This window comes from Musca autumnalis, unplaced genomic scaffold (assembly GCF_047663935.1).
Source record: "Musca autumnalis isolate F117 unplaced genomic scaffold, ASM4766393v1 scaffold_3, whole genome shotgun sequence".
NCBI lineage: Eukaryota > Metazoa > Arthropoda > Insecta > Diptera > Muscidae > Musca > Musca autumnalis.
Window position 1 is genome coordinate 35519965 of NW_027411866.1, and position 13350 is coordinate 35533314.

Sequence of the window (13350 nt, forward strand, 5' to 3'; positions counted from 1 at the left end):
AGCAATAAATCGGCTGAAGAATAATAAGGCAGCAGGTGCCGATGGCTTACCAGCCGAGCTGTTCAAAACCGGAGGCGACACGCTGATAAGGTGTATTCATCAGCTAGTTAGCACCATCTGGCAGGAAGAACGAGTACCCGACGATTGGAACCTGAGTATCCTGTGCCCCGTCCACAAGAAGGGAGATAAGACTGTATGCTCTAACTATAGGGGCATAAGTCTACTCCCTATTGCCTACAAGATCGTGTCAGGGATATTGTGCGAATGACTAAAGCCTATGGTCAACGAGATAATTGGACCATACCAATGCGGCTTTAGACCTGGCAAGTCCACCATTGACCAGATATTTACCCTGCGGCAAATCCTGGAGAAGACCCAAGAGATGCAGATCGACACCTACCACCTTTTTGTCGATTATAAAGCAGCCTTCGACAGCCCGCTGCGTTCAAAGGTATTCCAAGCCATGTCTGAATTTGGTATTCCCGCAAAGCTCATCCGGCTTTGTAAAATGACTTTAACTGACACGAGGTCCTCAGTTAAAATAGGAAAGAACCTCTCCGAAGAGTTTGGTACCAAAAGAGGTTTCAGACAAGGAGACAGCCTTTCGTGTGACCTCTTCAACATCCTGCTAGAAAAGGTTATACGAGAGGCAAACGTCAAAAGAAGTGGCACAATCTACACCAATAGTCACATGTTACTTGCTTATGCTGATGATATAGACATCATGGGCCGATCAGTAAAAGAAGTAACTGATACCTTTATAAAAGTCGAAGGAGAATCTGCTAAAGTGGGTCTGGCGGTAAACGGTGAGAAGACCAAGTTGATGGTGTCGACGCGCAATGCGTCCATTGAGCTCGGACCGACTGTGGAAGTTGGTTCCTATAACATTGAGATAATAAAAGACTTCGTCTACCTCGGCACCTCCGTAAACACAACAAACGACATCAGTTGTGAAATAAAAAGAAGAATTGTATTGGCCAACAGATGCTACTTTGGTTTAAGTAAGCAATTTAAAAACAAAGCCACATCTCGTCAAACAAAAATAACGCTCTACAAAACACTGATACTACCCGTGCTGATGTATGGCTCCGAAGCCTGGGTATTTGGGCAAGCAGACATGGCAGTGCTTGGTGTGTTTGAGAGAAAAATTCTTCGAAAGATCTACGGACCAATCTGCGTTGACGGTGAATATCGACGTCGCATGAACCACGAGCTGTATCTGCTATATAACGACATCAATATTGTTAAACGTATCGAGATGCAGCGATTGCGTTGGCTAGGCCATATCATAAGAATGAGCTATGATGAACCCGCTAAAAAGGCGTATGAATACATGCCACATGGCGGTGCACGCAGAATTGGCAGGCCAAGGAATAGATGGCGCAAACAAGTGGATGATGAGATGGAAAGGCGCGGTATTCCAGAGTACAAAGCAACAAATAGAGAGGAATGGAGATCTATTCTTAGTTCGGCCTATAGAACAAATGTTCTGTAATGGGCCAGCTAAGTAAGTAAGTAAGTAATTTTCCTTGCGGCAATTGTCAGTTCGATGGAGTGAGAGGTGAGGCATATGGTAACGCTTTGCCTCTCAACACCCTCTCTCACCGACAAACTGACAATTGCCTCAAGGAAAATTGCTGAATGTAAATATGGACTCAAAGAATAAAAAAACGGCAACCTAGTTCGAAATTTGCAGGGCCTTCTTTATTTTTTTATTTTTATTGTGTCAGAAATGAAGAAGGCAAGCAGGCGAGGCAGCTTATGTACCCAGTCCTATAAGTTCTCGTGATTCTTGCTTAAGAATCTGGTAAAAAAGCGCTCGATACATAAGCGGTTGCGTTTCTTTCTTAAGTCATTTCTGGTAACAGACTAACAGGCAAAGGGCAAACTAGTTCGAATTTGGCTCGGCCGTACTTTAGTCCTTTATTTGAAATTACTTAAGCAAGCATGTCATTCTTCTTATGTATCAAGACCTTAAAGATCGGTGTAGCCAAATTCGAACTATGCTACCTTTTTATCTTTTACCTGAAACAATGCCATGCTCTTTATGTACCGAGGCCATTTATAATTTAATCACTGACTTTATTTTGGCCTAAAGTAGCAAAATTTCAACAATAAACATGGCTATCGGTTTTTTTTAAATTTAATGTGTGGAATTTCGTAGCCTCTTTGTGACCACCATCAAAATCATTGTGTGAAAAAGAGATTTAACTTAATTATTAAATACATATTTCATAATGTGAACATACCTTGCTGTATAAAGTTGTGCTTAAAAAAATTGTCCTGCATTCATTTTGTGTAAAAAAAAACTTGTGCACTTTTCTATAAATCATTCCTTAACCTTGTGCTTGAAAACTAACCTCAAATTAACAAAACTGCACTGCTTGAAAAAAAAACATGTATGTATTCCAAAAATTGTTCTAACATCGCACAAAATTTGATCAAAGACTCTCTTCACTGCCACTTAATCCCGTTCTTTCTTCCCATTGTTCTAGAACCCTGCATAGAATTCCTACGAAAACAAGCCAATGATTTGGGTCTTCCATTAAACATTTATCATCCTGCCGATAAAACAAAACCTGTTGTCATCATAACATGGCAGGGTACCCAACCAGAATTACCGTCCGTCATCTTAAATTCTCACATGGATGTGGTGCCGGTGTTTGCCGATAAATGGACTCATCCTCCATTTGCTGCTGAAATGGATGAAGAAGGTCGCATCTTTGCCCGCGGTTCCCAAGATATGAAATGTGTTGGCATGCAATATTTGGCTGCCATACGTGCCTTAAAGAAGCAAGGAGTTCACATGAAGCGCACCGTGCATATAACCTTTGTGCCAGGTATGTAGATATTTGACCAATTTTCTAAACATACATAAGTTACGTTCCAAAATTATTTCAATACAAATACTACGGGAAGAGAAACTTACATCAAACAGCCTTGATTAAAAGACACCTATAATTTGCCAGTTCCATAAAATATTTGTCAAGTAAATGAGTTACATATTTCCCCCAAAACACTTGTTTTAGGTGCCAGTTTAAATAAGATTTGATGAGTCCGACTCTACAACCCGTTATCTCTTATTACCAGGAGTTAAGTATTTTTGTTCAGAGTTTTAATCTTTATGTGTTTATTTGCCGGTGATAAGTTTGTTCTTAATTTGTTGCTTTCTTGACCTCCTCTCTAGCAATGAGAAAATCTTTTCTAAAGATAAGTTTTTTTTATGGATCCGCGATATGTGTGTAGGAGTGATAAGTTAATTCATTGTTTGTTTACTAAAAAAAGTAAATATGAAAATGTGTGACAGTTATGACACCTAATTACAATTTTTAGAATCGGAGTACAATCTTACTGTTCATGCCAAAGTTTCATAAATCAATCTGGGGTTTAAAAAAATTGCCATGAGTAAGGAGATCATGGCGTAGCTAATTTTATCGTTAGATAAATTTAAATATACTTATACTCATCCTGATCTAAAGGTCTCGTTACACAAGAATTATAACATTTTTTCTTAACTTATAGTACGGTTACATTAGAGTTATTTGCCGGGTTATACCCCGGTTACACTTAACCGGATTAACCCAGTGGGTTTGGGTTTCAAATGTCAATTCCATAGCGCAAATTTGAAATAAATCCTCTTAAAGTAGGTTAACCTGGCAAAAAGCTATAGTGTAACCGTGCCATTAACCCACTTCACGAGGATTTATTTGACGTTTGCGCTATGGAATTGACATTTGAAACCGAAACCCACTGGGTTAGGCCATGTTTATATTATGGCCTTTTGCAGGGTTAACCATCTTTATGAGGATTTATTTGAAATGTAAGCAATGAAATTGACATTTGAAACCCAGTGGGTTTGTTAAATCCGGTTATATATAAACGTACTATTAATCCCGTTAAGTGTAACCGGGATATAATTTTTGATACAAGAATAAAGAACGGCCGAGACGAATTCGAACTGGGATGCCCTTTGCCTTTCAGTATTTTACCAGAAATGCTTTAAGGAAAAATGCCATGCTGCTTAGGCCTTAAGGTATAAACAGAATCAGCTCGTTGCTTGATTTCCAAATGTCAAATTATAAAGGAATGCCAGGCCTCTTCGCAATTCCGCCGGCGTTCCCCCATATAATTTAACATTTGGAAAGCAAGCAACGAGCTGATTCTCTTTCTACCTTTAATTCTTAAGCCCAAATATTTCTCTAAGCTTAGATCTTTATTGATTTTCCTACAGTTGTAAAAAATGTTCCAATTTGGGGGTCATAGGATCTCAAAATAATTATTTCATATAACTGAACAGTGACAGAATAAAAACCTCGGTACATAAAGCCAAACAAACAATGACGCTAAATATTACTCAAACGTTTACTGTATTTTCGGTTGAAGAATAAAAAAGGGAAACCTAGTTCGAAATTGGCTCGGCCTTTTTTATTCTAGGCCGTAAAGGGCAAATTTCAATCTGATATTTGCTTGCTTTGTTCGCTTTGCTCTAGTAAAAGAATAAATAAAAAATAGCAACCTTTATTCTTTTACTAGAAATGAAAGCGACGTAATCAAAAAATCCATAAAGTTTCGGCCTTAAGACATTTCTGGTAAAAGGGCAACCTAGTTCGAATGTAGCTCGGCCGTTCCTTTTTCGTTTACCAAAAATTTCTTAAGCAATAATTCCATGCTTCTTATGTACCGAGGCCTTAATGGGTTTACAACGACAAAGTCTGAAATGAAGAATCTCCACACGCAACTTTTAAAGGCCTTGGTACATAAGCAACCTGGCCTAAATGTCTTGCTTTCCTGCTTCATTCCTGACATAATAAAAATAAAAGAATAAAGATGGCCGATCAAATTTCCAACTGGGTTGCCCTTTTCTTCTTTATTCATCTATTTTTGTTATGTCAGAAATGAAGCAGGAAAGCCAGGCAATCAAGGCCTACATACATAAGCTGCCTCGCCTGGTTGCCTTGTTTGCTTCTGAGAATAAACAAGTAAGAAAAGCGTTAAATTCGGTCGGGCCGAACTTTTTATACCCTCCACCACAAATTTCAGCCATTTCGGTGGATTAATGTGGCCACAACCTTCAAAATACCGAAATTCGGAAGGTACGGTTCTATGGGGGTTATATGATGGCGTGGACCTATACCTACAAATTTCTGGGGGAAAGTTTTACGCCTAAAGAAGACTAAATACCAAATGTCAGCCATATCGGTGTGATAATGAGGCTAAAACGTTCAAAATATTGAAAATCGGAAGATATTGTATTATGGAGGCTATATCAACACGTGAACCTATATAAACATTTTATGGTAGAAATGTTTCTTAGCCTCTGGAAACACAAAATACAAACTTACAACCGATTCTTTGGTCAAATGGGTCTAATACATTCAAAATATATTAAAATGACGTGTACTTTATAAGGGGCCTTATGTGGGGGCTATACCAAAACGTAGACCTATATAACCCAACTTTGGTAGGAATGTTTTCTGGCTTCTGAAGACACAAAATACCAAATTACAACCAATTCTGTGGTCAAATGGGTCTAATACATTCAAAATATATTAAAATGACGCGTACTTTATATGGGGCCTTATATGGGGGCTATACCAAAACGTGGACCTATATAACCCAACTTTGGTAGGAATATTTTCTGGCCTCTGGAGACACAAAGTACCAAATTACAATCAATTCGGTGGTAAAATGGGCCAAATATCTTAAAAATTCCTTAAAACGACGACGCGTCACGCGTCATTTTGTATGGGGGCTATACGAAAGCGTGGACCTACATAGCCCGCTTTCAATACCAAAAGTCCTACGTAAATATAACATATTTTCCCAAAATTTCATCAACCTACGTCAATCCGTTCGGATGCTAGAGTGATTTCCACAGACGGACAGACGGACAGACGGACGGACATGGCTATATCGATGTAGAATTGCACGCTGATCAAAAATATATATACTTTGTGGGGTATAAAAATCTCACTGGGTTAGAATTCGCTAATTGGCGACCGTCTAGCAGATTCCGAAATGCAATCTTACGAGTCTTACAAATAGTGGTCTATAGCTAGACTGAAATTCATCCTAAAACTTATACGAAAACCCATTCCTGTCTGCAAAGGACAAAGATACCAGCGATTTAACAAATTCACTGGGTTTGAATTCACAAATCGACGGCCGTCTATTAGATTCTGAAATTCTATCTTATCAATCTGACAAATAGTGGCTTTTGAAACTTGCTGGATTAGGTAGAATGCACATTTAGGGTTCGACTTCCAAAAAATGTTAAAATTTGATTCCTCAGCGCTTCTAATTACCTCGAGTAATTGACTTTCGTACACTGTAAAATCACTTGGATTAACTTGACGAGTCTTTTCTTTTCTGGATTGGGATGCATTCACATTTCTAGTCCGTAAATAAGAACGATGCCAGCGGTTTAAGAAACTCAATGAATTCACGAAGATGAGGGAACGTCAAGTTGATTCTGAAATGGTATCTTCTTATCAAGTTCGACAAATAGTGGCTTATGAAACTTGCTGGATAAGCTAGAATTCACAAGTAGAGTGTACGGCCAAGCAGTTAATATTTATATTCCTCAGCGCTTCTCTATACCTCGAATTAATACACTTTCTTACACTGTAAAATCACTCGACGACTCCTTTCTTTTAATGGGCTGGCTTGGACTGCATTCACATCTCAAGTTTAACTCACTCACTAATTCATTTTGAAAGATTGATTTCCATTGATTCTATAATTTTGTTTTTTTTTCCGAATGCACCATGCTTAGTTTCCTGATCTTATAGATAAACTTCTATCTGGCCAAAACTCAGTCAGTCAGCTTTTCGCTTGTCGAAGCTAAATTATAGAGGAGAAGGACGGTGGAATTGCATTACCTTATACTTACTTACTTGGGTGCCACCGTGGTGCAATGGTATGCACACCCGCCTTGCACGCTTAAGGTCGTGGGTTCGATTCCCCGGCCAGTCAACATCAAACACTTTTCAACGGTGGCAAAATACCCCTCAGTAATGCTGGCGACATTTTCTGAGTATTTCAGCCTTGTACAACTTCTCTACAAGAGGTGTCTTAGACACGCCGTTCGGACTCGGCGATAAACAGTAGGTCACATATCATTGAACTAATATGAATCGGGGTGCACTCATTGATATGAGAGAAGTCTCCCCTGTCCCGCCTGGGATGTTTGTGGAACAATTATTATTATTACTTACTTACTTACTTACCTTATACTTTGACACTTTTCACGATCTGACTCTGTGCTTAGATTGCATTCACACTTCTATTCTAGGGTGACCGGAAGCTGAATGGTATGGAATCCTCAAGTATTGCATTAGTACATCTTATTAACTCGGGGTTTTATTCTCACGCACTGTAAAATCACTTAGCTTGCCATAGCAACTCCACTTTTCACGGTCTGACTCTGGGCTTATTTACACTTCTAGTCTGTTCGGTTTCCGCTAACTGACTTTGAATGATTTTGATTATACGATTTGTTCCTTGTCTTATCCACCTTATCTCAGCATACGAGAGATTAGTTTTTCATTACAGTTTTTAGTTCGGACTCCGAACACACTCACATTGAATGGTTAAAATTGCTTGGGCGCCACTGTAATGAAAAACTAATCTCTCGTATGCTGAGATTAGGTTACGGTTTTTTACGAGCACTTAACTCGCCTTGATCATGCCACCTTTCACGACTGATTTGGGACTCAGTTTTATTGACTCACTTTGAATGACTAATATTTACTTCTGGCTCGTGTCCTGCTTGGGCGCTGCTGTAATGATTTTTTTCACAAGCTATGGAAATTCGTTTGCTTCCTAAGGAATAAGATTACAAAGCTTATTGATCTTCTAGCTTAAACCTTATTACCCCGATCATGTTAATTCTGACACTCATAGGCCACTATTTGATCGTTTGGACGATATATACCGTAACACCCAAGGATTCACTTCTTTCCATATGTAAGTGGAGATTATTTGTAGTTAAGATTATTGAAAATACTTTGGAGAGAGCCCTCCTTGATGAATGTTTACAAATGTATCGCGCTATTCGCGGGTGGCAAGGTGTATTTAATAAGGTTACATAATATGTGTACAACAACAATACAATTTTGAGTGGAACTTCTTTCAGCTGTCAAATATTTTATTTAGGTTTTCAGGCGATTAATTCAAAATAATAATGAATTTGACAGATTAGGTGAAATCAGCTGGACTTTTTACGCCATCTCATATATATTTCACGATGATCCGTGGCTAGCAGACAAAGAAGTCGAAAGATTTTCCCGGCGGTGTCGCACCCGCTTATTTACTGACTCGAGCAAATAACATTTTTGAAACAAAAACATTTTTAATTAATTTCTCTTTAGAGTCGAGCTTAATGACCTAAGATTTCTTGCAAGTAAAAAAGGAAAGCTGAAGATTCGAACCCACACAACCACCATTATGTGACCGGATTCGCTGTGGGAAGCAGCTCATAAGACATATCGGATGTGGAGTGGCTTCTCATCAGACATATCGGCTGTGGAGTGGCTTCTCTGTCATCGAACTTTTCATTTCTCAAATGCAAGTTGTTTTCTTTTACAGTGATGAGCTTTTTTCTCATTAAACCTGTACTTGAAAAAGTTTCGAAGGCTGATCTAAAAGCGTTTGTCGTGGAATCCATACAGGTTCAATGAGCAAAAAGCTCATTACTGTAAAAAAAAGAACTTGCATTTAAGAAATGAAAAGTTCGATGACAGAGAAGCCACCTCATAGCCGATATGTCTAACGAGCTGCTACCAACAGCGAAACCTGCGAGAGATTTTGTTCACGTAGGTGATTTTAAGCCGAGAATAGCGGTTTCGGAGAGAATCTATTATTACGTTTACATAAAACTGTGGGTTATGGGTTCCACATAAAGGAAGTTAATCCGGCAAAAAGCTCCAAGGTAGACACAACATTAAAACATGTGAGAAAACCGGGCCCCATAGATTCGCAGTAAACTCGTTTCCACCTCCGGTGGCAAGTTGAGCGACATCGTAAGCGATGCTCTTCTCAAGTTGAAATGAATAACAATTGGTCTGTTCCAGTACTGCAAGAATCTACTAATTTTTACTATTTTTTCGATATCATAAAGGAAAAATTGTTATCGTAGTAAAAAATAGTAGCTTCTTGCAGGTTCTGGAACAAGCCATATGTAAATATATATTTTGATTTCGCCGTTTACAAAATTATATTAAAGGAGACCTTGAAGGCTAGGATTTATTAAGGAATAGTTTTAGTTGGCCTTTCATATCGTGGATTTATTAAAGAATATCTTTCAAGACGTGGATTTATTAAAGAATATCTTTCAAGACGTGGATTTATTAAAGAATATTTTTACTTGGCCCTTCAAGGCGTGGATTTATTGAAGAACTCCTTTCATTACTCCACGGGATTTAGACTACAGTTTACTCATTTGAATGATTACCTAGGGCTACAAAGACTCGAAAGGAGGAAAGTATTCTCGAAATTTTCAAAAGTCGAGAGTGTAGACCAGAGGTAGAAATTTTTCTTACCCTCCACCTTAAAAAATCTATCTCATGTCACCCATAACGCATATGAAAATTGCTATGCAAATTAAGGAAGCATTTACCTCCCCCTTCTTATTACATCTGCATTCCGTGTCAAAGGAGTTTCCTTTGAAAATTGGGCACTAAATGTTTCCATACGGCAATTATCCTTCAGCAATTAATGTATGCGGACAAGGACTTTCAATTCAACGTCACTGTAATTAGATAATGAAATTGACAAATTGTTCAAAAGCCAGGCAAATGGTGTTAATGGAATACTACCACCCCTCTCTCTCTCTCTATTGAATTCAACGACATGAACTGAAGAGTTTTTATTCCCAATTAATGCACTTCAATTAACAATTAAGGGTTAGTTCAGCATGCAATGAGAATTTGAAATCAATTTGAAAGTAGTTTGAGTCGGGGAGGTGTTCTCTCACAACTAATTCCTTTATGTTTCTCCTTTTTTTCAGATGAAGAAATTGGTGGCCACTTGGGTATGGAGGCTTTTGTCAAAACCGAGGAATTTAAAAAGTTGAATGTGGGCTTTTCTTTGGATGAGGGTGTTGCGGCCACAGATGACAACTATTTGGTGTACTATGCTGAAAGATCTATTTGGCGTAAGTAAATTGTTCTCAGTTCTGAAAAAGAGAAAGTTTTTAAATATGTTCTATTACATTCCTTTTTCAGAAATCCACTTCGAAATTTCCGGTAATGCTGGTCATGGCTCCCTGCTGTTGAAAAATACCGTTGGCGAAAAACTCCATTTCATTTTGAACAAAATGATGGCCTTTAGAGAACACGAATCCAAACGTTTAGAAAATGATCCGTCCTTGTCGATTGGTGATGTTACCACTGTCAATTTAACCACAATTAAGGGTGGAGTCCAAAGTAATGTTGTACCACCATTTTTGGATGTCTGTTTTGATATACGCTTGGCCATTACTGTCGATCATCAGGAATTTGAAAATCAGGTAAGGCGGAAAGTTCATCAAATTGTATTGAACAGAAGAGGTCTTAATGACTTAGTATTCGAAAGGCCTCGGTACATAAGAAGCCTCGCTCTCTGGCTCAAAGGTACAAACACAATGGATTTTTGTTGTTTGCTCCGCTTGCTTGGCGTGAAAGCGAGAAATTAAATTGTACTGTTTTCAATAGAACAGCCCACAACAAAGCAAGATTTCAGGCACCGAAGTTAACAATTGTTTAACTTTGGAATTCATATTCGGCTTGATGTTTGACATTTCATTTTGACAGTTCATTTAACACAACACGATCAATTTAAACAACAACAATTGGCTTATTTTCATTTTAAATTAAATTTTTTTGATAAATAATAAAAAAATATAGCTTTGTTCCAGAACTAAAAAGTTTTTACAATTTTTACGACTTTTACATATTTTACCCGAAACCCCGTTCCCGTACACAAAAAAGTTGTAAAATGTTCACTTCTCTTTTAAAAAAATGGCGGTGAATGACGCTCTCTTTAAAACCTTTTTACTCGACAAATTTAAGCGTGTAAAAAATAGTAACATGGATGCCGGCGTCTGACTGGCTGGTACGCCGACTTTGACATTTGTTCCAGCTTTTTTGACGTTTTTTCCATTTTTGCGTTCCCGAACTTTTTCTCTTTCTCTCTTTTACGAGTTTTACTATTTAAAAGTACGGGAACAAAGCATATGTTTAAGGAAAACTTAATAAACTGAAAAAAATACTTTTTTGTTTACCCAAAACATATGATCGCCGGCGCCAAAAATGTCATGATTCGATGTGTGATACAAAAAATGCGGCGTGGTGAAGTAATAAACGCATGGGTACATAAGCTGCCTCGCCTGGTTGCCATGCTTTCCTCCTTCATTTCTGACATAACAAAAATAAAAGAATAAAGAAGAAAAGGGCAACCTAATTCGAAATTGACTCGGCCTTCTTTATTCTTTTATTTTATGTTACGTCAGGAATTAAGCAGAGAAGCAAGGCAAGCAAGCGAGGTAGCATATGTACTCAGTCCTTAATTTTGATATTTGGAAAGCAAGCAAAGCTAGCAACGAGCTGATTGTGATTCTACCTTAAGTCATTGGCTGGCTTATTCGTAAAGGCCTAGCTACATAAGCTGCCTTGCCTGCTTACCTTGCTTGCTTCTGATAAAAGAATAAAAAATAAAAGGGCAACCCAGTTCGAAATTTTCTCGGCCTTCTTTATTCTTTTATTTTTATTATGTCAGAAATGAAGCAGAAAAACAAGGCAATCAGGCGAGGCAGCTTATGTACCCAGGCCTTAAAGGAAAAGGGTAACATACTACCGAAATTTTCGAACTTACTTACTTAGCTGGCCCATTACAGAACATTTGTTCTATAGGCCGAACTAAGAAAAGATCTCCAATTCTCTCTATTTGTTGCTTCGCTTTCTGGAATACCGCGCCTTTTCATCTCATCATCCACTTGTTTGCGCCATCTATTCCTTGGCCTGCCAATTCTGCGTGCACCGCCAAGCGGTCCGTGTTTATACACCTTTTTAGCGGGGTCATCATCGCTCATTCTTATGATATGGCCTAGCCAACGCAATCGCTGCATCTCGATACGTTTAACAATATTGATGTCGTTGTATAGCAGATACAGCTCGTGGTTTATGCGACGTCGATATTCACCGTCAACGCAGATTGGTCCGTAAATCTTTCGAAGAATTTTTCTCTAAAACACACCAAGCACTGACATGTCTGCTTGCACAAGTACCCAGGCTTCGGAGCCATACATCAGCACGGGTAGTATAAGTGTTTTGTAGAGCGTTATTTTTGTTTGACGAGATGTGGCTTTGTTTTTAAACTGCTTACTTAAACCAAAGTAGCATCTGTTGGCCAATACAATTCTTCTTTTTATTTCACAACTGATGTCGTTTGTTGTGTTGACGGAGGTGCCGAGGTAGACGAAGTCTTTTACTACCTCAATATTATAGGAACCAACTTCCACAGTCGGTCCGAGCTCAATGGACGCATTGCGCGTCGACACCATCAACTTGGTCTTCTCACCGTTTACCGCCAGACCCACTTTAGCAGATTCTCCTTCGACCTTTATAAAGGTATCAGTTACTTCTTTTACTGATCGGCCCATGATGTCTATATCATCAGCATAAGCAAGTAACATGTGACTATTGGTGTAGATTGTGCCACTTCTTTTGACGTTTGCCTCTCGTATAACCATTTCCAGCAGGATGTTGAAGTGATCACACGAAAGGCTGTCTCCTTGTTTGAAACCTCTTTTGGTACCAAACTCTTCGGAGAGGTTCTTTCCTATTTTAACTGAGGACCTCGTGTCAGTCAAAGTCATTTTACAAATTCGGATGAGCTTTGCGGGGATACCAAATTCAAACATGGCATGTAACACCTTTGAACGCAGCGGGCTGTCGAAGGCTGCTTTATAGTCGACAAAAAGGTGGTAGGTGTAGATCTGCATCTCTTGGGTATTCTCCAGGATTTGCCGCAGGGTAAATGTCTGGTCAATGGTGGACTTGCCAGGTCTAAAGCCGCATTGGTATGGTCCAATTATCTCGTTGACCATAGGCTTTAGTCGTGCGCACAATATCCCTGACACGATCTTGTAGGCAATAGGGAGTAGACTTATGCCCCTATAATTAGAGCATACAGTCTTATCTCCCTTCTTGTGGACGGGACACAGGATACTCAGGTTCCAATCGTCGGGTACTCGTTCTTCCTGCCAGATGGTGATAACTAGCTGATGAATACACCTTATCAGCGTGTCGCAGCTCGGCTGGTAAGCCATCGGCTCCTGCTGCCTTATTATTCTTCAGCCGATTTATTGCT

General features: G+C 38.9%; 1 protein-coding gene across 1 annotated transcript in view; it reads left to right on the forward strand.

Annotated features, from left to right (window-relative positions):
- The window catches only part of LOC141398139 (aminoacylase-1A-like), a 46345-nt gene that overhangs the window by 19919 nt on the left and 13076 nt on the right, over positions 1 to 13350 (forward strand). Inside the window, exons 3-5 of the mRNA XM_073975371.1 lie at positions 2496 to 2840; positions 10010 to 10156; positions 10227 to 10510. Coding sequence (XP_073831472.1) covers positions 2496 to 2840; positions 10010 to 10156; positions 10227 to 10510 — 776 coding nt within the window. The remainder of the gene's footprint in view (positions 1 to 2495; positions 2841 to 10009; positions 10157 to 10226; positions 10511 to 13350) is intronic.